This window comes from Cygnus olor, chromosome 4 (assembly GCF_009769625.2).
Source record: "Cygnus olor isolate bCygOlo1 chromosome 4, bCygOlo1.pri.v2, whole genome shotgun sequence".
Taxonomy (NCBI): Eukaryota; Metazoa; Chordata; class Aves; order Anseriformes; family Anatidae; genus Cygnus; species Cygnus olor.
Window position 1 is genome coordinate 4,817,086 of NC_049172.1, and position 26,389 is coordinate 4,843,474.

Sequence of the window (26,389 nt, forward strand, 5' to 3'; positions counted from 1 at the left end):
AATATTCTGATATCCTGACTATGTGAGGTTAGGTAATTTTTTTTCTAAATCTTAAAAATGTCTTAGTTATAACTTTCTCCAGCCTTTCAGTCCCTATGAGATAAAAGGAGCCTGACTTTACAAGCAGCAAGATTTACCAAAGTAGCCTCAGAGAAGTTTGAAACCACCTTCTAAAACACTTCCAAATAATTTTCTAGTTTTTCTTTCTGCACATTGAGTGCAACACAGGCAGGCAGGTAGGACTGAGCGAGGAGTCCCGGCTGAGCATTTGCCTGGGCTGAAGCTCGACTGTTTGGGAGCACAGCGATAACCCTAGGGGCACCCTCACCAAGAGCAGCAAGCCAGACAAAGTGGACGATTAGCCAGCAGAGGAGCCTGTGGCCATATGCCGAAGCACAGCCGTAAAAGAAATGACAGCATAGTACAGCGTGGCATTGTGGTGGCATGCTGTGTTTTCATTAGGGTGTGTCAAAATTTTAAAATGGGACAATAAAGAAGGAAAATATTTTTGTAATAAACCCTGGGTTGTCCTTTTTTAAGAGAAAAGTTTAATTGCTGTAGGGGGCAAGGACTGTGTTTTATTAGGTTTGTTGTCTGGTGTCTATCTCGTTGGCCTCCTTGTATACTGTATTGGAATAGCAATAAATAACAGGAGCCTTTAAGTGTTTCCACAGTGCTAATATTTACTACTAGTAATAGGCGTCAATGAGCAGATCTTTACTGCTCCTTTTCTGTTTGAGTCCTACTCCCTAAGACGCTCTGCTCTCTCATTCTCCCCACCCACTACATTTAAACTAACAAACCAGGTTTTCTTTATGTCATCTCCATCCACCCCAAGAGCTTTGATCACCAAAGGGAACATGCCAGCGCTGGCAGTGTTCTCATTTGAGGGGAAACATTGATATTTCCAAGTTATTTTTGTTGTGTGGCTGAATGACAGCAAGCGTTTTCAATTGTTTTAGTCTTCCAAGAAGAAGAAAAAAAAAAAAAAAAAAAAAAAGCACTCCAGTCAGGATAACTTATTTAGATTAAGTTTAAAATATCATTTATACTTTTTCTTCTTTTATTTTTTGAAACTACTTTTTAACTGCTTCCAAAAAAAATAAAAACAAACCTTCAAGAAAAAGTTGTTTGGAAATGAAACACTGAAGCTTCTTGTTGTAGCAGGAGTCAAACAGGACATATTCATATTTTGCTTTCTTATTTTCAAATGAAACTCACTGAAAAGTTTACAAACCCACTAAACATTCACATTCTTAATAAAAATGGCATTTTTGGTGGAAAGAACATTCAGACTGATTTTTCATTGACTAGTGGAAGCTACCAGGGACTAGCACAATGTCTTCTTGCTGTTTCTCACTCCTGATTTTGCAATTTTGCTGCCACCCATTCTGTGGTCTTCATCTGCGTCAGGCCGGTTCACTGTGGAAAAGCACAAATGGAAACTCTTAAGACCCTCTTGAACGGAGCTAGAGGAGTAACAATACGCCATTATGGCTTATGTACGTATGTGTCCGTAGCAGATTGGGTAGCGTCCATCACCAGAGCCATCTCTATCACAATGCACAGCACCAGAGCTGGTCCCACTCAGATTATTTCTCTTTATCTCAAGAAACCTCCCTTGGCTTCCTTGTTATTCCCAAATCTGAGAAACATGCACAGTCCTAGAGCAGTGCTGTGCTGAGCCAGCAGGAGGTGCTCCTATAGCAAGAAAATCTGCCCAACAGACTAAATCATAGCTATGTGGCACCAAATTTCCTTGCTATTACAATATAGGAAGCCTTTGGCATACTCAAAAAGGGGGGTTCAGTATGGCAGGGAAACTGGTTTGAGCTATCCTACAGCAGGAGCCTAGACAGATGCAATATTTTTCTTGTTTTTAAGTTATTGTAATCAAGCATATTGCAAAAGAGGAAAAAAATATATGAAAATATGTTATTAGGTCCTAGTAGACTTGCAATTTCTGAATTTCTTTTACAAATGCCCATAGAGTATTCTGTCTTTATCCTCCCAAGTCACTGAGAATAACACATCAAAGAGCATGTTTGCATTTCTATAATAGATAACAGCATTGACATAAGCTTCAGGGTTCATACAAACTATAAACTGAATTACCAATCTCCTATCTCACATATTTATAAACTGTAAGTCAAGCCTGAAGAAAAAATTCCAACTCCAGGTGAAATAATTATTCTGGGGCTTTTGAAGAGTCACTTCTGAGCTACAGTCTGAATTCCGGTGGACATGAATTATCCTGTTGGCTTGCACCAGCCTCTGTTTGTGCAGCAAGAACCAGACAGCAGCCAGGCCTCTGCCGGCCACTGCCATGGTGAGGCTGGGAGCCCACTGTCGAGCAAGCCTGCATTGCCTGGAGCTCCCACTTACGAATCTGAAAGCATAAAGCAAGACACCTTTCTCCTTGTACCTTAAGGAGGAAGAACACAGTTTCCCTTATTTCCAAGAAAGCTCATAGAAAAGGCCCATTTTTGGAGAAACCAGGCACCATACACCCTTCATGGATACCAAAGCACCAATAAAGCCAGGACACCTTGCCCCAGAGGTCAATGCAGCAGGCTGAGCGCTTGCAAGAGATCATGGGGAACCAAGCAGTAAGTATGCCCTGACGTTGTGTCACTGGAAGAAGTCAACGAAAGGAGCTTTTCACCTCTTGCTATGAGCTGAGCCGAGCGTGACTCACCTAAACCACCGGGTGAGAGCGTGGTTCTCGCGTGAGACACGCTTGAGTGAAACACCAGGTCTGGAGACGACATGAGTCATCCATGCAGCAGCTCTCTGAGCGACCCTGTTCAGATTTTGTGCACTGCATTGTCAGAAAGGAGAGCAAAGCAAGAAGGAAAACATTGCCAAAAAGGGTTGTACTGTCGCACACAATTACCTTCACTGAAAAACCAAAAACCTGAAGCCAGTGACACTCGTGGATCTCAAATACTGGTCTGAGCCATCAGCTCCAAGTCACAGCACCTCAAAAGGTCTCTGCTGCTGCTGCTACTGTTCAGCAGGCTCGAAAAGGGAGGAAAGACAAGGTGTTAGAGGAAATAACAGCGTGGTCTGTGAGACAGGATGTTCTTGGGTAGTTTTACAAACAGCAACTGGAGTCTAAGGTGGGCACATCTCTTTGTAGACCTCATATAAGACCAGTAGCCCTGATTTTGTTATGTGAACTCAGCAGGGCAGAAAGATCATCTGGTTCTGGACTATATAACAAGGCGTGGGCATTTAAGGCACGGAAAATTACAGGGGACATCTATTATGGTTTTGTGATGAGGATTCAGACCTCTCCTCCTAAGGTCCTTAAAAAACGATCTTGTCAGAAATAGCTCTCATTTTTCATTTAGTGACTTTACACTGTATCACCCCTACAGTTCCTCCAGATAGCACAGATAAGAACAGTCAATTTCCTTGCACCATCCCCTGTTGCATTATGCAAACACTGGAAATCCATTAAATCCAAGATTTTTAACTAATTTGCAACTGAAACCAACTAGTTTTTTTGTTGTTGTTTTGTTTTGTGTTTTTTTTTTTTGTCAGCTATAGGATGAAAAGCTTTTCTCTAACGTGTGGCTAATTCACTGAGCATTTACTAATTTCAAAACCTTTCCAGACAGACAGGACTGCTTCCAAACCAGACCAAACGTAACGTACCTGAAGCTTTGCTGCTTGGTGACAAAATCAGCCTGTAATCAGCCTGTCCTTTTTGGAGAATGCCTTACCCTCGCAAGCATGATCGATTCATGTTTGCTTGCTACCGCACCAGTAAGAACAAAGTTGGCAATAGGATTTGGGGTCGGATCGGCGAAAGGATTCTCATGACAATGGCAGCATTCACAAGCTCTGTCAACGCTGCATGGTTTATTTAATTCAGCAAACACTTAGCTTTGGCGGCAGAGAACAGCAAAGCGATGTAGACAGAAATATTAAGGTAGAAGTGCAGAGAAAAAATTTCTCCTGGCTAGACCATGACTAGATTCAAAGGGAAATTGAGGGGGGAGAGGGACTTTGTTGTTGTTGTTTCTGGGTTGTTGTTTTTTTTTCTGAAACAGAGTCCTGTTCTTGTGCTGCAAGTGGCAGAAACATGAGGTGAGGATCATTAAGCGATGAAGGCTCTGAAGCTGACAGATTACAGGACAGATTTGGCTCAGCCTCTTTAACTTTGCTCCCCTGCGAACTGAAACACTGTTTTATTTTTCTCTTTGGAGACATTATCTAAGAGGATCAATACATGCGAGAGAAGCATGTTCAGCTTTCTGGGAAACCAAGACATGGCACTGAAAAGACACTCAAAAAGGCAGTAGAAAGTACTTGATTCTTGAATAGGTTTGTGTTTAAAAAATTGGACTGTGTAAGTGAAAGATGAAAAACTGTTCCAGTAGAATGTGCAACAAGCCCTTAAAATGGAAGTTTACAATCAAGAGCCCCTTTGTTCAGTGGTGCCATTTCATTTGGGGTTTGGAGGCTTTTTTTGTTCATTTCTGGCTCCAAATTGCCTTAAAAGAAACTAAAAATAAATCTTGCTCCAAAATCTGGCTGAAACAATATTTTTAGGTTACAACACACAAGAAAGCACATGAACATGATGAGATGGTACATTCGGCCAGCTCCCCTATTAAAAGATTTCCAAACTTGCTAGCAGTATAGAAGTGGGGTAGATCTTCCCATGCATTGGGGAAATGCCCACCACCACCCCAAAAGTGAGGCTGGTCAATAACACAGTGGTGCATGGAGTGTTTCACACACCTCTACATAACACCTTACTGCCAGTTGTCTTATTTTGATCTCCAAATGACTTGCAGCTTTCCTGCTTGTGCTACTCCATAATCATCATGGCTGGTGGAGGTGCTGGAGCCAGATCTTGCGCTGTTTGAAGGATGAAGGGCTTCAGGGTACAGCATTTGTAGTGAGGCTCCTTCACCTTTTTGGAGACATCATCCCGGTCTTCCCATGGGAATATCAGCAAAGCCTCCTGTCCCTCCTGACGTACTGCAGAGAATATATATACAGACAGCAGTCTGCAGAGGTGGGTTTCTGAGACAGGTGCTCGAAGCTGAGTGAGCAGCTTTGTGTTCTTCTAATGGTTTCATTTGGTTTAGGCACTTACGTCAAGGAGCCCTACAAACTTAGAGAGTTGTCCTTATAGTTTTTGTGTGTGTATAAGTGAAATAAATTAGTATTCCTGCAAAATTCCTGCCAATTAAACTTTCCCGTTATATCAACGTGTCTGAATGGCCAGATTTACTCACTGTTATTAAACCAATGATGGACCACTTACAGAAACCCTCCTAAGTTAAGTAAGGATGATTAATTGTATAGCCCCAGCATGCAACACAACAGGTTATTTACCCAAACAGCAACTTGTGCAGAAGAAAACTCTTAAATTGAAGGGAAAAGTATAGCCAAGAAGTCCAGCTAAACTGCATCGCCCCACAGCTGCGTGAACTAAACTCCTACAGGACAAGGAGATAAAAACAAGTAAAATGCCTTGGGTCAGCAGCTTCCCTCCCTTCCCAAGGAGAAGGCAGAAAACTTCAGTATTTGAGGGCTCAGAACCTGAATAATGACTAAGAGATACCGAAATCGGTGCATACTTCAACACCAGTTGTGCACCTCACCTCAAGAGCCCTTCAGACAAGTGCTCTGCACCACTGCACCGACACAGGCACGAGTGACAGCTCTCCATCTTCAGGAGAGGTGGCAGAATCTGGCCTTTGGGTCATATGGGAAAGCTCCCCACCCAGCCAGCTTGTGCCTGCCCTCTCACAGCACGGAGCAGGGTGAGGGAGGACAGCGGTGGCTTCATGCTGGCGAGAGCAGAGAGCAAGTCACGCACATTGCACAAAGAACCAACCTCGCATTTTCCCTGAGCTGGCAGCAACACCACAATAAAGTATGGGGAGGTGACTTTTTCTTTCCCCTTACTGAATTCATGCTATTTTCAGGTGGGAGGCACACTCACTAGCTGGTACTGGAGCCCTGGCACATCTGGTTCTGACGACAATAGGAAGAGAAAGACGTGCCAAGAACACTTTACCTGAGCAAAGAGAGGAGGTGAGATAGGTTTATGCTGCGGAAATGCAGGGGAGCTGTGCTCCTGGGTCAGTAAGAGGAGGGCTGGACCTGACCACAGTGAGGTCTGCTTGCCTAAGCCACTGCCTTGGCCACAGAGATGTTCACACTGATACCTCTCAGGATGGTTAAGTGTGCTACACGTCCACATACACGTACACACACGTGCACATACATGTATTCAGACACCGGGATCGGAGTTCCATTGTGTTCCTCGCTGTGCAAACACAGAGGACACCATGGGCCAGTTCCAAGACCCAAGTCTCTGAAACCACAAGCAAGGATTAATTTTAAGCAATTGCTGCCAAGACTGCTGGAAGTATGTGCCTGAAAATCCTTTCATTGTCCCTTGTGTTGGAGGCCTTGAGATTAGTAATTAGCAACTGGCCTCCTTTGGCAGTGTTTTCTCTGCTTTACCACGGAACAATTGGCATTAAACACTTGCAGGTCTTCATCAATATTGTTGTCTTCTTTGCTGGTGTCATGTCCAAGTCCCATAAAAATAAGACCAAGGGACAGTAAGGGACCTTGGGGCAATTTTCAGCCCATCCTGCTGTTGCACATAACTTCGCAGGCAGAAGGGCCGTGCCCCCACTGCATCCAGCACAGAGGGAAAGACACCCCAGAGGGCAATTGCAAAAGCAGTGTCACTCTTGTGGTCAGACCTAGGATTAAGCCCCAAGCAAGCATTCAGAGAAGGTCCTGTGGACAACACAGGCTGTGCAGGCGTCTCTGTAAGCAGGGAAGGTGGGGAGACTTTCCTTCAGACCCACAACTTCAAGCACAGGTCAGGGGTGCAGATGACATAAAAAGAGCTCATCGCAACTCTGTGCAAGGGCTCTGTGCAAAGCAACCGAGCTAACGGCCTCTAAAAGCTGCTTCGCACCTTTTCTGTGGATCCGCCTCTGTGGTCTGCCAGAGGATGTTTTCCAATGCATCCGTAATAGCTCCTAAAGCACCATTTCAACATCTACGTACAAAACCTCCTGACGTGTCAGGTTTTCGAGGACCATGAACTACCTTAAAAACGCAACATAAAATTAAAGAATTAACTGTTCACAGCTCCTGGTAGGGAATCCGGTAATTAATATACAGCTTAATCTATGACTTCTGCTATCCTTACACAGCTCTAGCACTTTGGCCTGCAGCCCCTTTGTTTTAATTGCTCTCGCTAAAGATACTGGTCCTCTAACGCAAAATAATCTGGTGAATCCTATGCCCGTATCAGGGCTAAATGCAGGGTTTGTTAGACAAAAAGAAGACAGCTCAGCACAACAAGGTGTTTGCTTGAGTTCGAGGGAAAACAGAAAGGTTTACTGCAAGTCAAAATAATGCATTGAAAATGAAATTAAATGCCACTAAAAGCTAATTCTTATGGTTATTGAATATTGTTTTTGTTGTGGTCAACGTTTCATGGATAATCTTTTGTTAACATATAATAGTGAGCCACAACTTGTCTGCATGCCAGTGTTACCCTCTTTAAAGAAATATAAATACCGTGCAACACTTCTGATCTTTCTTATATAAAGATCATTTTTTTATGAAACACTATTTAGATGCTTCATGGCCAGCAAACATAAATAAATGTTATTAAAAGTAGTCTTGACTGAGAGAGGTCTGAAAGACTGAATTCCTCGAGGGAGAAGCAAATAAACCAGGGAAAGTTTTATTTCATTATCAATGTGGTAGTGGCATGCACACATCAGCTGGTATTAATCTTGGTTATAGCTTGAGGCTAGTGACTGACGGCATGCTGTAAATTCAAATTTGGAAGGAAAAAAAAAAAAAAAGGTGATCCTCCTGATTAATATATTAAAACTCATTTTAAGTTGGATCAGATTGCAGACATCTGACTTTCACGTCACAGCAAGTGTTTGGGTTGGTTTCCGCTGTTTTGGTTTTTCCAGGCCACTTTCTTCTGCTGCATTACGTTCCTTGTGCCGGGACGGGCTTCCTGCGGTTGGAGGTTTAGGGACTTTTTAAGCCGGAGGTTGTATCCAAACGGTCGTGTTTCGTAGCCAAAATGAATTTGCCTAATCCTTTTCAGAATCCATTTATAATTCAGGCCTCCATAACATCCTATGGCAAGGAGCTTCATAATTTAATTACACATTGCATGAAAAGGTAGTGAAATTAGTAAAAGTTATTACGGTCTCTTAGCCAAGAAGAGCATTATTAGCTGGAGCCCCTTGTTTTGTTGAAAAGCCTTGCTGGGTGGGAAGGAAAGGCTGCTCCTGCTGCTGGTGGTTTACCCAGACATGCAAGTTACTCTTGCTTTCGGCCGGGAGCATGGAGGAGAGGAGGTAAAGCAAAGGCATGAGAGAAAGCAGGGCTTTCTGCTGGGATATGAGCAGCCGGGGACAGACGACTGATCAACCACGGACCCTGGCCTTCCTGGCTTCCCGCCTCCGTAGGCCGCCTGGCCTGCCTCAGCAGGGCCTCACCCCTCACACAGGGCTTATCCCTAGCAGGGCCAGCACCTGCAGCTCTGGCTGGACTCAAGAGATACTGCAAGTGGCTTTTGCCCACATCCATGCCTATATTCCCCCGAGCCTTTGGTACAGTTTCTGAAATATTTGACTGAAACTGCCCAGGCCACGGAGGCAGCAGCCTGCAGGAGCTGGATGTAGCCCTCTGCGCTCCCATCCCCCTGAAGGTGCACATCCTCGGACTGCTACCAAAGCCTGAACCATGGGGCTATGGTGCTGAGATAAGAAGGCTCTTGACAGCACCACAGGCTCCTGCAAACTTCTCGCTGCGTTTTTCTGTCACTCGCCTAGCAAACACTGAAGGGCCGACTGCCCTTCACTCACGGCCGTTCAGCACCTCAGCCAGGCAAACCGACCTCTGCTGCTTCTCTGGGCGGCGAGAGCCAACGCTCGACAACAAATCCCAGCTCCAGGCAGCTTCCCCAGCACTCAGGGAAACTCGCCGCCTCACTGGCAGCTCCCGACACTTCCCACGTGGGAGCGTTTCCCTGGTCCTCTCCTTCTCCATCCAGCTGCGTGTGCACGGAGGACATGGTCAGGCAGAGGTCAGGGCATTGGAAAAAGAAAAAAAAAATCAAACAGAAGTCACGCACGCAGGGAGCACATTCACCGCATTGCTGAACTGTCTCACCAGCCCGGGAGCAGCCTCCCACATGCCCGTGCCGCCGGTGCACAGCTGCCGCTGGAGAGCTGCCTGCAGATCCGCCGCCCCCCCACCTCTCTCAAGGGACCTTCTCTGGAACCACAAGGCTTCTGCTGGCCACGGGTGGCTGGGCACGCAGGAATCCTGTTGCCTAAAAGTGAGGCAGGGTCCACAAGGTGCTCCGAGTGCCTTGGGAGTGCAGGTCAGTGTTTCCAATGCCAGGAAAAAAAAAAGAAAAAAAAGTGCTGGTGCGGTCAGCTCTGTGTCTTAATTCTGTGTTTGGCAGGATACATAAATTGGGTTAGGTTGAGTTCCAAAGTAGGCCTAGCTACAGCCAGGCCGAGGGCTTTTGCAGAAGGATGACTTCTCTACAAAGCGCCTTGCATACTTCTGGGACTATAAATACTAATTATGCGCCATATCAGCAAGCACCGGTAGGAAGAAACCTTTTCAGCCCCAGGCTCCCAAGAATGTGTGCACAAAACCACCAGCAAAAGCCCTTCCGTGCCTTTTCCCTGCTGCATGCAAGAAGCCACAGCGTGAGGTGTTCACCGACGTTTCTGGTCAGGGCCCCAGGAGCTGGAGGTGCCGACCTCACTGGAGGGGTCTCTAGATGTCACCCCCCGGCTATGGTATCCTGCCTCTCCAGGATAGGGAAAATTGCCACATATGGGCCACGTATAGCATTTATTTATTTGGGAGCAGAATTTCCGCCTCTGAGGAAGGAGGACATGTTGACGTTAGTGGGCAAAAGTGCTACTCTGCAATTAAAAGGCTTTCCTTCGGCTGGGATCTCACCCAAGAGAGATGCTGCGTCCAACACAACTCCTAAAGTTTGGGTTTTCGAAGGCCCCCTCAGGGATGCGGTACTGCGCTCCCTTTGAACATCCGCTCAGTCCTTTTAAAAACCCTCGCCTCAAAATCCCAGCTTGGGGGGCAGCGAGTTGCTGTGCTCTTCCCAGGTCTCACCTTCCCTCCACCACTCGGCGTGTGTTGGGTGCTCAACGCTGTGCCTCCCAGCCCTGCCTTCCCTTTTATCCGCACGCTGCGGATTATCCCATCTGATGAATCATCAGAAACAATCCTGCGGTGGCACGGCGCAATGCAAGGGTTAATTAGCAAGCTGTTTTGTGTCACCATTTCTGGGAAGAAACCATGCCATTTCCCCCTCTCTTTTGCGATGCACCATGGAGGAAAGCAGCCCCTGAACTGCTAACCGTTTAATCTCAAAATAAGATAACCTGAGGTATTCACGAGAGCTGAGCCACCAGTGCCTTCGTCTAAACAAAAGTTCTTACAGCAAAAAGCATGCCACTGGGATTTGCCCATTCAAATCTCATAAAGCCCGTGTTGCCGCGCGGGCTAAGAAAACCTGGCTTTTTAAACGAGGTAATTCTGGGCTAAGAACATTAATGGCATCCCAGAACTGGAAAGCTGGATGTGTAAATTAAAAAGCAAAAAATCACATACACACTCTTAATATCCTAATACCTATTACACGCGATCTCTTTCAAAGTAGCTTTCAGTGAGAAGCACGGTTATTCTTTGCTATAGCTGCTAGAAACACAGCCGGGATGCCCTTTGTTACAATTTTGAAATCGCATCCGCATTTCTGAAAGAGTCGGGATCACTGAGTTTTGGCACGGATTAAGCCCGTGTTGTCTCTTCCTCTCCCCAAAGCACAGATCTGTGGCAAGTACAGCACCGTTCCCCCCGCTCAGCAGCATCCCTCTGCTTCACCTCCCCAAACCCAGACCCAAAGGCGGAGGGGCCAGCTTTGGGGTCAGCCCAGTAGTACCCACATCTGGTGGGGAAATAAACCCGGGGGGGGGGGCCACGGACATGACGGGGGGTGGTGTTTCCCTGGAAAACCTCCCTCCAAACTCCCCCACCGCCCTGAGGAACACGGGGGGGCTTTCCTGCCTCTCCTTGCCCCGCCGGGGAGGGCACGGAGGGGGCGCAGCCCCCCCGGGGGGCTCAGCCCCGGCCGGGCCGGCCGCAGGGACGCGCCGTCGGGCGGCAGCTGCAGGCGGAGCCGCTCGGCTCCACAGCCCGGCGCTTTGAAACAAAAGGCTTTTTTTTTTTTTTTTTCCCCTTTAAGAGAAGAACTCCAAACGTACATTTGCAGAAATATATGTTTTGTTTTGCTTTTTTCCCGGAGAAAACGAGTTCCATCCCTCCGCTCCCTCCCCACCATGTGCGCAGCGCTCCCCCTCCTTTTCTCCCCCGCGTCTCCGGGCTGGATTTTCTTTTTTATTATCATTCCTTTAATTATTATTATTACTTTTTTTTTTTCTCCCCCCCCCCCCCCCCCCCCCCCCCCCCCCCCTTATTTCCACGCACGTTTCGGCTCCAGCTCCCCAAACTCTTTGATCTCCCCTTGCTGTCTCCTTACCCGGAAGAAAACCCTCGCCCGGCTCAGCTGGGAGCTCGGCGCACACGTGGGCGCCCTGGCGCGCCTCCATGCTCCTGCCAAATTTAGTCGCACAAAGGGCCCGGGGGGGGGTTCGGGGGGGGGATGAAAGGGGCCGCCGGCGGGACATCAAAGGCTCCGCCGCCCCGCCCCGCTCCCGCCCTCCCCTATATACCGGGCGCCGGCGGCTTCGCACGCAAAGGGTGTCCCCCCCCCCTCCTCTCCTGGCCGGGCTTGGGGCACCCGGGGAGGGGGGGGGATTTGGGATTTGGGGAGCCTGTGCGCCACCCCCACCCCGCTAGGCGGGCCCTGACCCCGCTCCGGGGGTCGTAACCGGGGTTGGCATCGGGGGTCCCGTCCCCGTCGGTCGTGTCCCCCCCTACTCCCCCCCCCCCCTTCCCATCCCAGACCCGAGGGGTCGGGGCTGAAATAAAAAAAATAAAAAATAAATAAAAAAAGAACAAAAAAAAAATCACCCAACATCACTAAACCGGCGAAAATAACCAAAACGAGCTGAAACGTTAAAACGCCCAAAACGGGGAAAAAAATAATGATTTAAAAAATAAAAACCCCAAAGCCACCCCCCGCCCCAAAAGATGCCCAAAGTGCACCGAGAGCAGGCGGCCAGCCCCCCCCCCGGCAGCCGCCAGCTCTGCGTCGTCTCCAGTGAAATCTGGCGTCGGAGCTGAGGTTTCCTGAGTTTATCCTCTTGACATAAATCTTGCCGGTCTCCACCCCCGCCGCCCCCTTCTCCTCCTGCGAAGCCCGGCCACCGAAACCTGCTCCGGGACCGGCCCCAGAGCCCGGGACGGGGGTGCCGGGGGGGGGTCCGGGGGTGCTGCCCGGCTCCGGTACGAAACGCAGCATCCCCGAGGTGCCGCTTGCTCCCCGCTTGTCGCCTCTCCTCGGCCCTTTTTGGGGTTTCCGTTTCCCCCTTTCCCCTTTCTCCATTATTTATTTTTGGTTTGTCCGGCTGGACAAGTCGTGGCCCCCCCGTTTCCCCCCCCCCCCCAAGGTTTCCCGCTACCTGCTCCCCGTCCCGGGGGTTGCGGCTCCCTATTCCGCAGCCGGTTTTTAACCACTCGCTCGTGGGAAACGCGGGTTTTGCACCAAAAAGCCGCGGGCCGGGACATTTCGGAGTGTCCCCACGGGGGGGGCCAAAGGGGACAGCCACCCCCAGGGTCCCCGCGCCCCTGCTGGGACAATTTGGTGGGAGGCGTGCGGGAGGCGAACCGGACCGCCCCGACGCCGAAATCACGGGAAGTGGTTTGCAGCGAAATGCACGGATTTGCTTGCTTATATTTTCTTAAATTTTGATAGATACATATATTTTTAATTATTAGTATTTTTTTTTTTAACGCGTCCGTACCCTGCGCCACCGGGGAGCTAACGGGGCAGCGCAACTTCCGAAGGGACGGGACGGGGCGGAGAGAGGGGGGGAAGCACGGGGACACCCACCCACGGCTCCCCAAAACGCCGGCCCCCCCTCGCCCCCCCTGTCCCGGTGCGGCTCCCCCCGGCGGCTCCTTTCATCCCCGCCCCGACGGCGGAGGCAGCGAGGGAGGGCGGCGGGGGGGGGGGCGGCCGCTTTTTTTCCCTTTCCCCCCCTTTTTCCCCTCCCTTTCTCCCCCCCCCGGGGCTGTTTCTCCCCCCCTCCCGGGCCGAGCCGAGCCGTGCCGAGCCGGGAGCCGCTGGCGAGGCGGCGGACAAAGACCTGGGGGGGTGCAGCGTTGTGCCCCCGCCTCGCCTTTTGTCACCCCCCCTTTTTGTCCCGTCCCCCCCCCCCCCCCCCCAGCCATTTTAACCCGGGCCCGCCCGGGTGGCTGCAAACTTCGGGCGGGGGCACGGCTCGGGCCGGCTCCGCTCCCCTCCGCGACCCCTCAGAGGGAGCCGGGGACTCGGGGGCGGGGGGTTGTGGGGGGGACCCCAAAGGGGTCCCTCGGGGTTTTTGGCCTTATTAAAGCCAGCAAAACCGGGGCGAGCCCCCCCCCCCCGGGGTCAGGACCGGGAGGGAGCGGGGCTCGCTCGGCCCCGAGGGGGCGGGCGGGGGGGCTCCGGCTGGCGAGAGCCACCACCCCGAGGGCTTGACGGGGCTTTTTTTTTTTTTTCCTTCTTTCCTCCTCCTCCTCCTCCTCCTCCTCCTCCTCCTCCTCCTCCTCCTTCGCCTCCTCCCCCCGCTGCTCCTCCCGCTCCCCTTCCCGCGGCGGGCCGGCGGCCGCAGCAGACGCCGCGCTGCCGGGAGGATGCCGCAGCTGCCGGGGGCCGGGGGCGGCGGGGGGGACCCGGAGCTGTGCGCCACCGACGAGATGATCCCCTTCAAGGACGAGGGGGACCCCCAGAAGGAGAAGATCTTCGCCGAGATCAGCCATCCCGAGGAGGAGGGCGACCTGGCCGACATCAAGTCCTCGCTGGTCAACGAGTCCGAGATCGCCCCCGGCGCCAACGGGCACGAGGTGCGGGGAAGAGGGAGGCAGGGAGGGACGGAGCTGCCCCCTTTTTTCCCCTCTTTCCCCCCCCCAAAAAAAACAGCCCCGGCCCCTCACCGCCGCTCCCGTTCCCGCCCGGGGCGAGGAGGTCCCCCCAAACCCCCGACGGCATCTGGGGCACCCCGAAACGAGCCCGGCAGCACCGGCGGGGGCAGCCGCAAACTCTCCGAGGGATTTGCCCAAAAACTGCTTGGGAAGAAATTCCCGACGCTAAAACAACGTGGGGCGAGCCGGGGACCCGTTTGTGGTTGTTGTTTTTTTATTTTTCCATTTCTTTTTTTTTTCATTCCTTCTTTCTTCATTCCTTCTTCTTTCATTCCTTCTTTTTCCTTCTTTTTCCTTCTTTTGTATTCCTTCTTTTTCATTTCTTCTTCATTTCTTCTGTTAATTTCTTCTATTAATTTCTTTTTTCTTCTTTTTTAATTTCTTTTTTAATTTCTTTTCTTCCTTCTTTTTTTTTTTTCCTAAAGACCTGGCAACCCGATTCTCACTATTATTTTTGGTAACTCTGTGTAGCGAGGGGGTTTCGCCCGCCGAAGCTCGGTGTGTTTTCCAGAAATAAGCCCCTTTCGTTAAACGCAGGGCGCTTTGGCTCTGTGGCTTCGCAAAGCCACACAGTTGTCGTAAAACAATCACTTATACAAACGATCCTGGTGCAGTTGCCTTCCAAAGGGCTTAGGAGGAAAAGCAAAGATGCTTATCTCTTGCCGTAACTTTCTTCTGTCCCCAAGAAGATGTAAGCCCCGTGGCCAGTACGTGAGCATCCACACAATGACTTTTCTTCTTTTCCTTCTTCCTCTCCGCGGTGGATTCCCCGTGGTCAGGTTTCCAGGCAAACTCAGGCGCAGGATTCCTACCATGACAAAGGCAGAGAGCACCCCGAGGAAGGTGAGAACCGCACGGTCCCGTCTTGCAATATTGTCCCGAGCCCCCGCAGACTGGAATTTGGTTTCTCTGGGGAGGTGTAAATTTAGTACCTTTTGGGGAAGGGGGACGCCAGGGCACTTTCAAAGCATGTTTGGAAAGGAGATGGATGTACAGCACATTTATCTCGAGTGACCAAATGGTATTGCAGTTGTCTAGAAACTGATAAGTAGGCCAAATGGATCCTCGCTGAAGAAATAACTATTTTTAGGATATCAGCTTAAACACATCTATCTCCCCACTCAGACGGTGCAGCTGAGTTGTATTCAGAAACTGTGTGCTTTTTTCCCCTTAGCTAAAGTCTGTACCTTAAAGCCTCTCTTCAAATCTAAACATGAACAGACCTCTTGCCTTTTCTAATGTACCAGCCGGTTAATTTGGGTTGAGGAGGACAGAGGAAATAACAAAGTTTGTCAAATATCGCTTAGGAAGCTGGACATGTGTACAAAGAATGAGTGCTGTGAATGACGGAAGGCTGTGTTTAAAATGAAATGCTTATGATCGTGAGCTAAGCCAGATCATAAATGCCATGTAGAGACAGGCACCGTTCAGTCCTGGTGTTTCCCAGGACTCTGCGGTGATCTGTCACAAAACTGGTCGTTAAACAGCCTACAAGCAATAATGCCCATGCTGCTGGCATTTTGGCAGTTAGGGGGAGGAGATCAGTTCTGCACAGTTTTCCCTTCCGCCTTGCGTCCTCCTAAAAGCTCAGCTGCAAGTGGTGCCAATGCCAACGACTGTCAGGTGGGAGACCTGTTTGCCCCCTCCAGTGCCCATCCCTTTGCAGGGTCCACGGCCAAGTTCTTTATTTACATACAAAATCACCTTTCTCACTTGGCTTTCCCCTCAACTATAGTGTCATGCCTGTTACACAGCTTCTCCCCCACTCTCCCCCAAAAAATAATTCACTAGGGTCTCCTTAGAAGCCAGCCCCTGCCCTCGAATTGTTCCCGGTTAGCACGGCCAGCATGAATTGTTCGCTGCACACAGTGTCTCAGCAAGAGAAGGAAACAATTATATCTAGTTATCACTGCCCCGTTCCTCCCTTTCCTAACAATGATGTTGAAAACCGATACTGACAATACTTCTGAATCCACAAATCCTAGAGGGATGTGTAAAATGGGGGAAAACTGCTACTTGAGAAATGTCATGTCCCTGCTGATGTTTCTGCCTATTTGAATGGGGGCTTGGCAAAATAAATGGGTTACTCTGAGGGTTTGTCATATACTAAGTGTAAACTCCTCGCTGAATGCACGTAGTCCTTTAAGAATTAACTCTTCTTCAAAAAAAATGTTATTGTGAATTGCTGCAGACTACTTTCTGCTCCAAGTAATTGCCATAAGCAAGGAAATGTTTGCATGCAGAACATTTCTGTGAATGCACTGTACCTGTTTAAGCGCTCTAACTTACAAGAAATGCATGTGTGGGGAATAATGTAATCATTGTTTCCTCTTCCATAGGAAAACATCCAGACAGTGGCTTATACAGCAAGGGACCATCCTACTCTGGTTATTCTGGGTATATCATGATGCCAAATATGAATAACGACCCGTACATGCCTAATGGATCTCTGTCGCCACCCATCCCCAGAACAGTGAGTTATCTCTTCCAAAGACGGGTTTTGGTGAGCAGGGTTTCCTCCTGCTCGTCCTGCAGCGCGTGAGCACGCTGTGGTTTCGGGTAGCTTCAGCTAAGGTGAAGGCTGCACTTCTGGTGCACGGAGCCTGCAGCCAGCGGGGTTTCAGAGCTCATGGAGGTGTCGGTCGTGAGCCTGCTGGAAAAAGCTGAAATCGGCGATTAAGCGCAGCCAGCATCTGACGTCCTTTGAACAGGGCCGGGGGCCGGGGGGGAGCCCTGGTTTACGACTGTAGGATAATGTATGGCGGAATGATGTAAATGCTGTCTTTGTAGTCACTAGGACAGATGTGAATTTTCTGGCTTTAACTCTTTGTTTGGTGAGGAGTATTGAGGGCTGGAAGCAGAACTGCTCGAGTTGCTTGTCAGTGAGATGAAAAGGCTCGGTTCTTTTTTCTTTTGCCGTCAGATATGGCATTGCTCTTTGCTGATTGACATTTATTCCTGCCATCGGTTGCTCCATGCAAAGGCTTTATGCATCTCTGGGAGTCGTGCTCTGAAACACGCGGTGTAACTTCCTCCACACACTGTGAAGTGAAACGGTGCTGTAGGAATTCATGTCAGCCCTAGTGCAGAGCCGGAGGTACGGCTTCCCGTTACGTGGGCACCGATTCCTCCAGGTCAGTCCCTCTGATTTCGTTGCTGAAGATGTACCTGGACGGATGGATTTTAATGTATTTCTAATTTGGCGCAGTAAATTCCTCTGGCCACTGGGTATGCAGAGAGAGAGGTGATGGGGAGACAATATTAAAATGAGCTGTGGAAACTATATTAGTAGAATGAGAGCAGAGTGAGAAACAAATTTGCTCGTAGGCATCCTACTGAAGGAATGTTGCTGCAGTCATATGTGCTGCAGTACGAGAAGCTGGATGCTGCTATTTCCTCATGATAAAGCGGTTTTCCCTCTTACCGGCTCTTAGATTTTTATTCGGCAGCCTTTGTCAAACGACTGGCATTATTTTGGTCCCCTACGTTCTTGATTTTTTCTTCAGGGCTGTGGCTTTTGACTTCAAAAGCAAAAGGACAGGGCCCAATTAGTGTCGGCGATTTAATGGTAGCAAAGGGTGGTAAAATACTGGGTGTTTGACTTGGGAAGGACCGAGCAGTCTGGCAGACCAAAATTCCCAATTCTGCTGTCATGACATGTCGCTGCTCACGTCTGAAAGATGCAGAAACATGCACCACGTCTTGCTTTCCATAGCTCTGCATTTAAAAGAGACGGTGCTTGCGCAGGAGTTGCTGCTCAGGGGCCTGCATTTGTTTAGGACGGGGCACACACAAGCTGTAGCACTGGCAGTCCCCCTGTGCAGTGACCATGATTGTTGATATTCACTGTTGTAAGCACTGCTCCGTGGAAAACTTTAGCTCCGATGCATTGAGGGGGAAAGGATGCAGCGTCGTGAGTGGGCACCGAGCCCCAAACCTGTCCCTGCAGAGATGGGGAAACTGAAGGCCTCTTTCCCCTGCTATGCTCCCAAGAAAGAACCCGGTGCTGGTGCGAGGCTTGGAGTCACAAAATCTGGTTTAATTATTCACTTAGGATTTTCTGCATGTATGCATGTAGGAGGGCTGCTGCTTCTTACTGCTCTGGCATTGATTTTCAGAAGAGCATCAGCTTCTTGCAGATGTAGCCTGCTCAGGTAGCTCAGGTACTGGGGGAGCCCACATAAAGGGCTACATTGGAGGGAAGGGGGGCACGCATCCGCTCCCTGGTTGTAAAGACTCCTGCCTGGCATCTAAGGGGCTAATTCTGCTCAGCACTGCTCGTACATGTTGGAGCAGCACCACTAGTTCTGTAAAACAGCGCTCGGGGAACGCTGCAATGTTGACATAAGTCTGGAGCGCCTTCAGTTTAACCGCAAGCCTACACGCTTGAGTTATTAAATAATATTTTTTGTTTAATTGAACTCTAATCTCTGCCGGTCCCGGAGCTGACAGCTGGCTCTTGACGGGCATTACGTCCAAACTGGGGTCTCCACGCTCTGCCTTTCACCCCAGCACCCCCAGTCCCACCTCAGCGGGGCATCCTTTGCTGGGGCTGGGGCAGGGGTCCCCCCTGCCCTGTGTACCTGCGCCCTGCCATTTGCATGACAAAGCCGCCGCTTGCTCGCTGCATCTGTGGCCTGGAGGTGTGGGGCAGGATGAAAAAGCAGCCCCGGGGCCCTGAATTTTATTTATATTTTTCCCACCCCTCTGGGACACCTCGTGTCCTTCCGAGGGTTGGCGCAGGGGTGTGAAAAAAAATGCATCCCCCGGTAAATGGTGACTGTGTGGGTAAATCTGTGCTGGTTTGTTGGGAGCGTGAGCCAGGAGGAGTAAGTTGTTGTTTGCTCATTAGGCTTCATGCTGCCCAGCTTGAGCCAGACCTGTAATCGAGGTGGTGGGTCAGCTTTGCTGGAATGGGAAAAAGTTACTTTGAACAATGTATGCAGAGAAAAAAAATGTCCTTTTTCATAAAGAACAGGGAAAGGCTTTACACTCTTGCTCTGTAAAATTAACAGTACAATTTTAATTGTACTTAGTACAATAGTCAGACATACTATGTCTAATAAACCTTAAAAGAAGAAAACTGAGGTCTAATTTCAGGGTAGCTTTTGGAGGGAAGAGGGTGTATGAGGAGGATTTCAAATTTTGATAAATCCACTGTGGTCAGAGTGGTCTCACTTTCCCTTCTCCACCTCGTTTCTGTATTTGTATGTATTTTTATTTCCATCTTACTTGCAACTGCTTTGCCCTTTTCAAGTGGGATTTGCAGGAGAGTTAGCTGCAAGTTCACGCACAAGCCGGCTGTAGCAGTACATACTCTTATCAGCTAAAATCACTTATAGCTGGGTAAGTGGAAAGGCAAAGCAGTCCGTTTAGGTAGCTGCAGGAGAGGGGGCACGTGATGACGCTAAAACCGCAGTAACACCTGGTGAATGTGCATCCTGTCTGCTTGAGATATCTTTCGGTGGTTTCTCAACATCACGGGCGTGCTGAAGATGGGAGACGGAGACAGCTGTTTGTTTTCTAGCATGTGTGGGTTTCTCTTACTTTTTCGTTAGTTTTGGGGCAGCAAACCTTTCTCATTTGTGTGATGGGAATGTGGAGACAAAGGAGGAGGCTGCAAAAGAGCCATTGCTGTTTCTTAAAATCACACAGAAAATTGTTTTGTCGTTGTTCCGGTCCCCCCCCCCCCCCCTTTCCTAGTGAATTAAACTTTGTTCTGGAAGCTGCAGGATTTCTGCAGCCTCCCTTTTGTCCCTTCTCATCTGTTATTGGGCTCCGGGTTTATTAGTTTGTGGCTAAACTGTGTCTATGTTAGCAGCTGGAGGTGTTAAATAGGTTGGAGGATACAATCTATAAACACCTTACAGTGACTTGCAAAACATAGCACATCCGTTTGACAGTGAAGAGGAATTCTGCTAGAAGAGTTTGAATGCAAAGAGCAACACTTATATACAGGGCCCCCCTCCCTGCCCAAATTTTGGGTATTCCTGGTGTGCATCTGCAAGGTGATGAGCACGGAGGTGGCCCCTGTCCTGAAGAGCTAGCATCCCAGGAGAAATGTGCAGGTAGCATGGACAGGAGGAAGCAAGAAGGTAGAAACAGCAAGAGTGCGTTGCTACGGGGTCTCAGTGAGAGATTCCCTAGCTGCATCGTGCTGTCCCTCGGGAAACATTGGCTTGTGGAAGATTTTGGGGACCTTGAGAAGAATGTACTGGGGTGTTAGTGCTAGCATATCCAGCCTGGAAAACAGTGTCTGGCAGAGCTGCAGAAGGATACGAACACGGTTTTTAGTAACGCTGTCTTCCCGTTCCCTTTGGTACCTCGCTGCAATGGCAGGCATTGCAGGGGTTGCAAGTTCTCCTTTTGGAAAAGGGGGGCAGAAGTTTCTGTGGTGCCTCTGGGTGGGCTTTTGTTCAGAGCTTGGTCTTGTCGATGACCCAGGCAGAGTCCTCGTGCAGATACTGTGCATACACATGCTTATGTCCATTCGTCTGTGTGCATGTATGTTCGTGGTCTTTCAGCACATACTGGTGAAGAAAACAACCTTTCTGCTTTTGCTGCCTTCTCCCTTTCAGGGTGGTACAGTTAGTAAATCTAGCTAATTGTGAAGGGGTAAAGGGGAAAGAAAATATTCCCCTTGTGGCTTGGTCCAGAGGTGGGTTTCACGTGTGTGTGACTTCAGCTGAGGCGTGACCAAAAACCCCACCCACTGCAAATAATCAAAGCTGGAGCTTTGGTGTATCAACATGTGTATGTACGTGCCCTAAATCTCATTTCTCTGTATATCTAGGAGCTCATTCAAGGTAACCCGTAAAAGGTGGGGCTGCTGCTTTCATTTTCAGGTGGTGTAAAAGCAAAATGTCATTCTTCTTGTTTTGGTGCTGTGCCACCTCTTCTGCAACTTAATTCCTGTCCAGAAAAAGGTGTTAATAAGAACAGGTTGTTATGGGCTTCAAGTGCCAGAGAGGATAGGGCTCAAGAAGGCCTGAAGCTCTACAGGTTCAGGAATTAAAAGAGGAAAAGACTTTCTCCAGATCCTTGCAGTGCTGCGTGGCTGCAGGCACTGAAGAGCTGGGTACTGCTGGCCTGGCTCCTCCAGAGTGCTTAACTTCTGTTTATGGTTAGGGAAAGCTCTCCCGATACGGGAAGGAAATAACCCACACAAAAGCATTTTACTGCTGCTGTAATATTTCTGAAGTCCTATTAGAGGCATGTGCCTTCTTTTATTTATTTTATTTTTGAGCCATAAAATAGTGTCTGTGTCTCTCAGAAAGAGACATGAGGAAGAATACGCTGCGGAAGGAATACTGAACAATTTGCAGCCCGAGGTGCGTCAAATCCCCAGCTGCTGCCCCATGCACAGCACGATGCTCTGGGATCTTCCAGACGGCCCCATCTTGGCTGGGGGGCAGCTATCGCCTAGCTGGGGGTGGCACGTGGGGTGTGAAAACCCTTCCCACCTCCCCTTTGGGTTTAGTCCCATTTCATAGGCCCCTGGGGAAGGCAGCACAGCTGCTTTGCATGCTGTCCCTGTCCTGGCAGCCGGGGATTAGCATCTCTGTCACTCCGGCCCTTCCTAAGCATTGGATTCACTTAAGAAAATTGCATTCAGAATAACTTAATCTAGCAAGCCAACGGCTTCTATTTTAAGACTTGGATCTTGTGGATGTGTTTATTTAGTTTGGGTTTCCCACTTCAAAGGAATCTGTCCTGTCAGCAAGAAAGTGATTGAGCACTTAAATAAAAATGTATTCATTGAATCTTTGGGGCTGAATGAAAAGTATGGTAGGGAGTTAATTTACGCGCCAACTGTGCTGATCAGCCAGGGATTGTCCTCGTAAGGGGGAAGAGACACAGTCTGAACCACGCCAGGAGGAATCTGTCCCCTGGCTTCTGCTGGTGGTGTTGCCAGCTGGCACTTGAGGTGATGAGGAAGGACCTCGAGTATCTTTGTCTGTGATCTTCAAAGTTACCAAATCCCTCATGCAAAAGAGCATTTTTGTGGAGCTGAAAGGTCGACTCAACCTTCGTCTGTTTTCTTTGAGTGGCTGTGAGCGTTGGTGAGATTGGGGCATAAAATCAATAGGAGGACCTTAGTCAGCAAACATTACAAGTGTAAAGTTACGAGGCTTTGATCGAATATTCGTAATATGGGCAGTTTAACAGAAGTAGGCGCACTATTGACACCACTGGTAACACTTAGGACAGAGCATCACTTTGGCCAGGTGCTGCTGGGCAAAATCCCAAATGCACCTGCCCGCCCAAGCACTCTCTGCAGTCTGGCACCTTCCTTTCCACCATGCCACGCAAGCTGGCAGGCAGCACCAATGTACTGTAATGTCCCAGTAATGTAATGTACCAATGGCCCTTAGGAGCCTGATTTCATGCATGCTTTTGTCATGCAGCACCTTCTGAAAGCACTGGCACTTGGAGTGAGCACGGGTGTGTGTGTGTGCTCCTGTTTGCAAGGGAACTCCAGTCATGCTGCCTTGGTGAAGAACAAAAGAAGTCTATTTGTTAGACAATTTGTTTTTCTGCTTGCTTTCTGGAGGAAAGCTTTAAAGTGAATTGAAGCAGACAGCTGCACATCCAGCCTGGTGCTGGGCACTGTATGTACTTGAAGCTTGCAATTGTGACCCTTGGGAACCATGACAAACCCTGCAAGGACAGCAGGTGCATGAGGTGTAGCAGAATTCAAAGTCCTTGTGCCGAAATCCCATTGATACTGATGGCAGCTCAACTTCCCTCTTAGCTGACCTGAGCAGAACTCTGAATGGGAGGGCACAGCGGTTCTCTGGAGAAATGAGTCTGGAAATGGTCTGACTGGTCAGGTACATCCAGAAGGAGACACAAACAGGGAAAGGGGCATGGGGCTTTTTTGGGGCAATTTTGTTGGCTCAGAGGTGAAGAGCAATGAATTCTAAAAAGCTGTCCCTGTAGTCTGTGTGTTTTGAGTCTAGAGTTTGTGCTCCCAGTGACACTGCCTGCTCAGAAGTAACCCTTTTTCAGTCACCTAGCTATACTATGAAGCTCTGTTTCTACTATTTTCTGCCTCTTTCTATATTTCATAGAATCACGAAATCATAGAATGGCTTGGGTTGGAAGGGACCTTAAAGATTATCTAATTTCAACTCCCCTGCCATGGGCAGAGACACTTTCTACTAGAGCTGGTTGCCCAAAGCCCCATCCAACCTGGCCTTGAACACCTCCAGGGATGGGGCACCCACAACATCTCTGGGCAACCTGTTCCAGTGCCTTACCACCCTCATAGCCAAGAATTTCTTCCTAATATCTCATCTAAATCTAATTTTCATTTAAAACCATTACCCCTTGTCCTATCACTATACTACTTGACAGAGTCCCTCCCCAGCTTTCCTGTAGGCCCCTTTTAGGTACTGAAAAGCCACCATTTACATTTAGTACCACCAGTACTTTTAGGTACTGTAGGCCCTGGAGCCTTCTCTTCTCCAGGATGAGCAACCCCAACTCCCTCAGCCTTTATTCATAGGAGAGGTACTCCAGCCCTCTGATCATCCTCGTAGCCCTCCTCTGGACTTGTTCCAAAAGGTCCACGTCCTTCTTGTGCTGGGGGCCCCAGATCTGAACACAATACTCCAGGTGGGGTCTCACGAGAGCAGAGTAGAGGAAGAGAATCCCCTCCCTCGGCCTGCTGGCCATGCTGCTTTTGATGCAGCCCAGGACACGGTTAGCTCTCTGGGCTGCAAGCACACATTGCCAGCTTGTGTCAAGCTTCTCATCAACCAACACCTCCAGGTCCTTCTCATGGCTGCTCTCAATCCATTCTCTACCCAGCCTGTACTTGTGCTTGGGATTGCTCCAGCCTAGATGCAGGGCCTTGCCCTTGGACTTGTTGAACCTCATGAGGTTCGCACAGGCCCACCTCTCAAGCCTGCCCAGGTCCCTCTGGCTGGCATCCCTTCCCTCCAGTGTGTCGACCACATCACAGAGCTTGGTGTCATCGGCAAACTTGTTGAGGGTGCACTTGATCCCACTGTCCATGTCTCCGACAAGAATGTTTAACAATGCCAGTCCCAAGTTTCAAAACCGCCTCAGGGATTTTTCTTTGTGATTGTTTGTTTTCTCTCCACAGTTTCGGCCTATCTTCATGCGTTGATCTTTCTTCATTCCCTCCAAATCCTACACTCATCTACCATAAAAATACAATATAGGGCACAAAATTAGAAGCATCAACATTTTTCAAATGCAGACCATACTTGGGGAGAATTTCTTTCCCCTGACAATGTGCTAAAACGCAGATAATCTGTGTTCAGCCATGCAAGCGTGTTTAGGTGTTACAATGCCACACTCTAGCCACGTGAATAGGGCCTGTAAAGTTTAGCTCAGATTTGCCAAGCTGCAATTACAAGTGGTGTTTGTGTATTTTGTCGCACGTCATTCCCACCCCAGTGCCCCACGCTGGGCGAGTTCCCTGCCACAGATGGGCACTGGGCGGTGACAGCATGGCAATATGGTGGCAGGCCTCACTGCGGCCTGCCTCCCTCCCACCTCCCTGCCCTCTCCCCAGGCTGTCTGTGGCATTTCTGTGTCCTGAAACACAAAACATGAGGTGAAGCAGGACTGTAGCATGCCCAGGGCACATTTGGGATGCTTGGGATAGACAAGGAAAGGAAGAGTGGCTGCACCAAGCTGGTGCTTGCAGAGCTTTCGTTGTACTGGGATTCATGGAATAATGTCTTGCAAACTTTCAAATTCATTTAGGTTTTGAAAAGGTGGTTCACTTAACCATGTTCAGCCCTGTATTACTTTGCAAACAGTGCAAAAATGAAATAAACCATACATTGCACACACTAAAATACATTTTGAAAAATATTAGCAATTGAAATAACTTAGTCTATAAAGTGCTACTTTTTGTTTTGCTGCCCTGTGACACTGTAGCACTGAGTTACATTTGTGTGTGCTCCTGACTGCCAGGCTCTCTCCTGCAAAGTAAATTTGAACTGAGAATGTTGGTTTAAAAAAAAAAAATGCTTCTAAGTCCACTCTCTCAAACAAATTACTCCATGTCTTAAATACCCATGGTACAGGGAGAAGAGCAAGTTGTGATGGATCTATAGGGGGAAAAAAGAAAGAAATGTGAAAAAAAATAGCTTTTGAGTGCGTGGAATTTTCTGATTTTGTTGTGACTTTTTGTTGTGGCTTTTTTCTTCTCTCTGTTATTTTAGGAATATTTCTCAGCTAATAGCTCAGAGATCCTGTTTGAGATGTAAATCTCCAGAAAGAAAACTCAGAATAGGAGAACTGAAAAAAAAAATTAAAAAATGCCAGTTTATTAGGCAGCTCCCCCAACAGTTTGACAGCACTGTTACTAACACTTTTTTTAAACTGGCAGCTACTAGGCTTCTTATCAGAGTGACCTGTAACAGATGACTTCATACTTTGTAATAAGGAAATAGTAAGACAGTCTAGGAAAGGGGGTCAAAATGCTGTTTTGTTCAAAGATTTTTTGAATGAAAGGGCCTTCCCAAAACAGCCTGTACAGAAAGCTTTCTCTCTTTCTTTGAAACTTTAAATTTTTCCTTTTTAAATTTTTTTCAGGGGTTTATATAAATGAGAATACTACACACTAATGGGGCGGAATCAGAAATATCATTGCGTCAGCAAATCTGGCTTAGTCGAAGCTGGTTTGATGACTCTTGTGTTTGGGAAACAGGCAGACTTTTTAAGGGAGAGAGATTTCAGAGGGGTTTTGTGGAACTTGTCTTCCAGCTCCAGCTGCGCCGCTGCAGGTAAATATGTCCTGTTTGTTAAAGAGTTTTTTTGGTCGCTGTCCAAAAAAATGCCCTGCTCTGCTAAATGAACGTTTCTGGCTGATATCTTCCGGACAAAGCATTTTTCCAGGTTCAGTCCTGCTCTGGAGGCAGCACTTCCCAGCCACAAAGCCCTTAACGCATACGCTTGCTGTGGGCTGACTTTGATCTGTCCTGTGTCACCTGCACTGGGTCTCAATTTCAGTGCCGGGTGACTTCTCACCGTAGGGCTCGGCTGGCTGAGGTGCTGGCTGGGATTTGAGCCTAGGGGGCAAAGCCAGGGCTGCAGCAGCTGCGTGTAGCAATGCAAGTTGTTAGGCTGTGGCTGTTCTGGGGGTGGAGCAAAAGTTTTTGCCTGTGCAATTAAGCATGAAATAGGTAAATTCTGTGTATAATTACTGAGCACCAAGTTGACCGTGAGGACGTGACCCATGGAAATG

The 26,389-nt window shown here is 48.7% G+C and overlaps 1 protein-coding gene and 1 long non-coding RNA gene across 6 annotated transcripts in view; one reads left to right on the plus strand and one right to left on the minus strand.

Moving 5' to 3' along the window:
• Positions 1 to 11,687, minus strand: part of LOC121069107 — a 115,916-nt gene extending 104,229 nt beyond the window's left edge. Inside the window, exons 1-4 of one of the 2 annotated variants that reach the window (XR_005819263.1) lie at positions 11,609 to 11,687; positions 9,202 to 9,402; positions 8,927 to 9,082; positions 1,115 to 1,422 (exon numbers count right to left, since the gene is read on the minus strand). This is a non-coding gene — a long non-coding RNA (uncharacterized LOC121069107). Of the gene's footprint in view, positions 1 to 1,114; positions 1,423 to 8,926; positions 9,083 to 9,201; positions 10,979 to 11,608 lie in introns of those variants that run through there. The other variant, XR_005819264.1, reaches the window with a different exon arrangement.
• A 2,029-nt stretch (positions 11,688 to 13,716) lies between these two features.
• The window catches only part of LEF1 (lymphoid enhancer binding factor 1), a 64,193-nt gene continuing 51,520 nt past the window's right edge, over positions 13,717 to 26,389 (plus strand). For all 4 annotated transcript variants that reach the window (XM_040555404.1, XM_040555403.1, XM_040555406.1 and 1 more), the window contains exons 1-3: positions 13,717 to 14,079; positions 14,937 to 15,000; positions 16,497 to 16,630. In XM_040555404.1, the coding sequence (XP_040411338.1) occupies positions 13,870 to 14,079; positions 14,937 to 15,000; positions 16,497 to 16,630 (408 nt within the window). In that variant the 5' untranslated portion in view covers positions 13,717 to 13,869. The remainder of the gene's footprint in view (positions 14,080 to 14,936; positions 15,001 to 16,496; positions 16,631 to 26,389) is intronic.